Source organism: Emiliania huxleyi (genome assembly GCF_000372725.1).
Source record: "Emiliania huxleyi CCMP1516 unplaced genomic scaffold EMIHUscaffold_7845, whole genome shotgun sequence".
NCBI lineage: Eukaryota > Haptophyta > Isochrysidales > Noelaerhabdaceae > Emiliania > Emiliania huxleyi.
The window spans coordinates 1-1308 of record NW_005196125.1 but is presented as its reverse complement, the minus strand read 5'-3'; the positions used below and the strand labels follow the sequence as shown (position 1 = coordinate 1308).

The window sequence follows — 1308 nt, the reverse complement described above, 5'->3', positions numbered from 1 at the left end:
GCCAGGCGCTGCAGGCCATAAAGAGGAGCGCAGATTAAAATGGCGCCGCAGGCTCCCCGGGCCTGTCCCGCGCACCTAGTCACCGTTTAAAAAACAAAAAGATCATCACAGCGGCCTCTGTGATCTCCAATCTCCAATTTCCAATCTCCAATCTCCAGCGTCGACACATCTTAGGCCGGATCCAGTCAGATCTCCAATCTCTATCTCCAATCTCCAATCTCCAGCGTCATATTTTGCCGGATCCAGTTTAGATCTCCGATCTCCATCTCCAATCTCCAATCTCCAATCTCGATTCGGGGGGCCGGGGGGGGGGGGGGGGGCCCTCAAACCTTCAAGGAAATGCGCTATTGATTCATCCACACCGCAAATCTCCAATCTCCAATCTCCAATCTCCCATTTGACCCCTGCCGCCGCCAGCTGCGATCTCCAATCTCCAATCTCGATCTCCAATCTCCCCCCCAGGGGGGGATGCCCGGCGCGAGGATCTACAAACTGGGTTCCCCATCTCCAATCCCCACCTTTGACCCTGGGAACTGCCAACACGATCCACAATCTGTGATCTCAATCTTTCATCTTCAACCAAGCCCGACTGTGTGGTAGAATCGGCTAGGATCTCCACTCCTGGTCTGACCTCGAGTGTTTAGCGGCGTTTTTTTTGACTAGGGCCGGCATACTTAGTCAGTTTCTCGCGCCATCGCGGTGCGTGCGGCGGCATTTATCATGTCTCTGGCATTGGCATCAATCATGACGATGGCCGAGACCCGTCCGCACGGGCACGTGCTCAATATTTTGCAGCCATCAAAGCGGCAGTTGGCTTCGTCGACATGAGTGTCGACCCCTACCCTCGCTACCCTTACAACACCTTCATTGACCTCTGGCGCGACTGTTACGCCGTGCCTTCCATTCACTACCACTCCGTGTCGCGCGACGTCTACCTCCTCCGCTCCCTCACGGCGGCCGAGGCGGCCACGGTGCCGGGCGCGCGGCGCACGCACAAGAGCGCGTGCGGCGTGTGCAGTACGCTGGAGGACCTCGAGGTTTACAAAAACACAACCGACCTCACAACACCTGTTCGCAACTGCGGCCTGAAAAGCCTGCTCGGCTTTGATCTCAAGGCCTGCATTCGCAGTCTCGGCTTTTCGGACGCGTGCGCTTCGATATGGCATCGCGTATGCTCCCTGGGAGATGCTGAGAACACCCACAAACTCCAAAAGGGGGCTGCACACCGCTCGCGTGGAGGACTGGGGGGGGGGGGGGGGGCGACCCCCCAGCAACAAAACTCTTCTGGGAATGGGGGGGGGGGGGGGG

At 58.0% G+C, this 1308-nt stretch overlaps 1 protein-coding gene across 1 annotated transcript; it reads left to right on the top strand.

Moving 5' to 3' along the window:
* Positions 1–824: 824 nt before the first annotated feature.
* Positions 825–1147, top strand: EMIHUDRAFT_258579 (hypothetical protein; the record flags this gene model as incomplete). The annotated part of the gene is made up of 1 exon (XM_005759975.1): positions 825–1147. A coding segment is annotated over one exon (323 nt), but the record flags the coding sequence as incomplete, so codon positions are not given.
* Between the last annotated feature and the right edge of the window lie 161 nt (positions 1148–1308).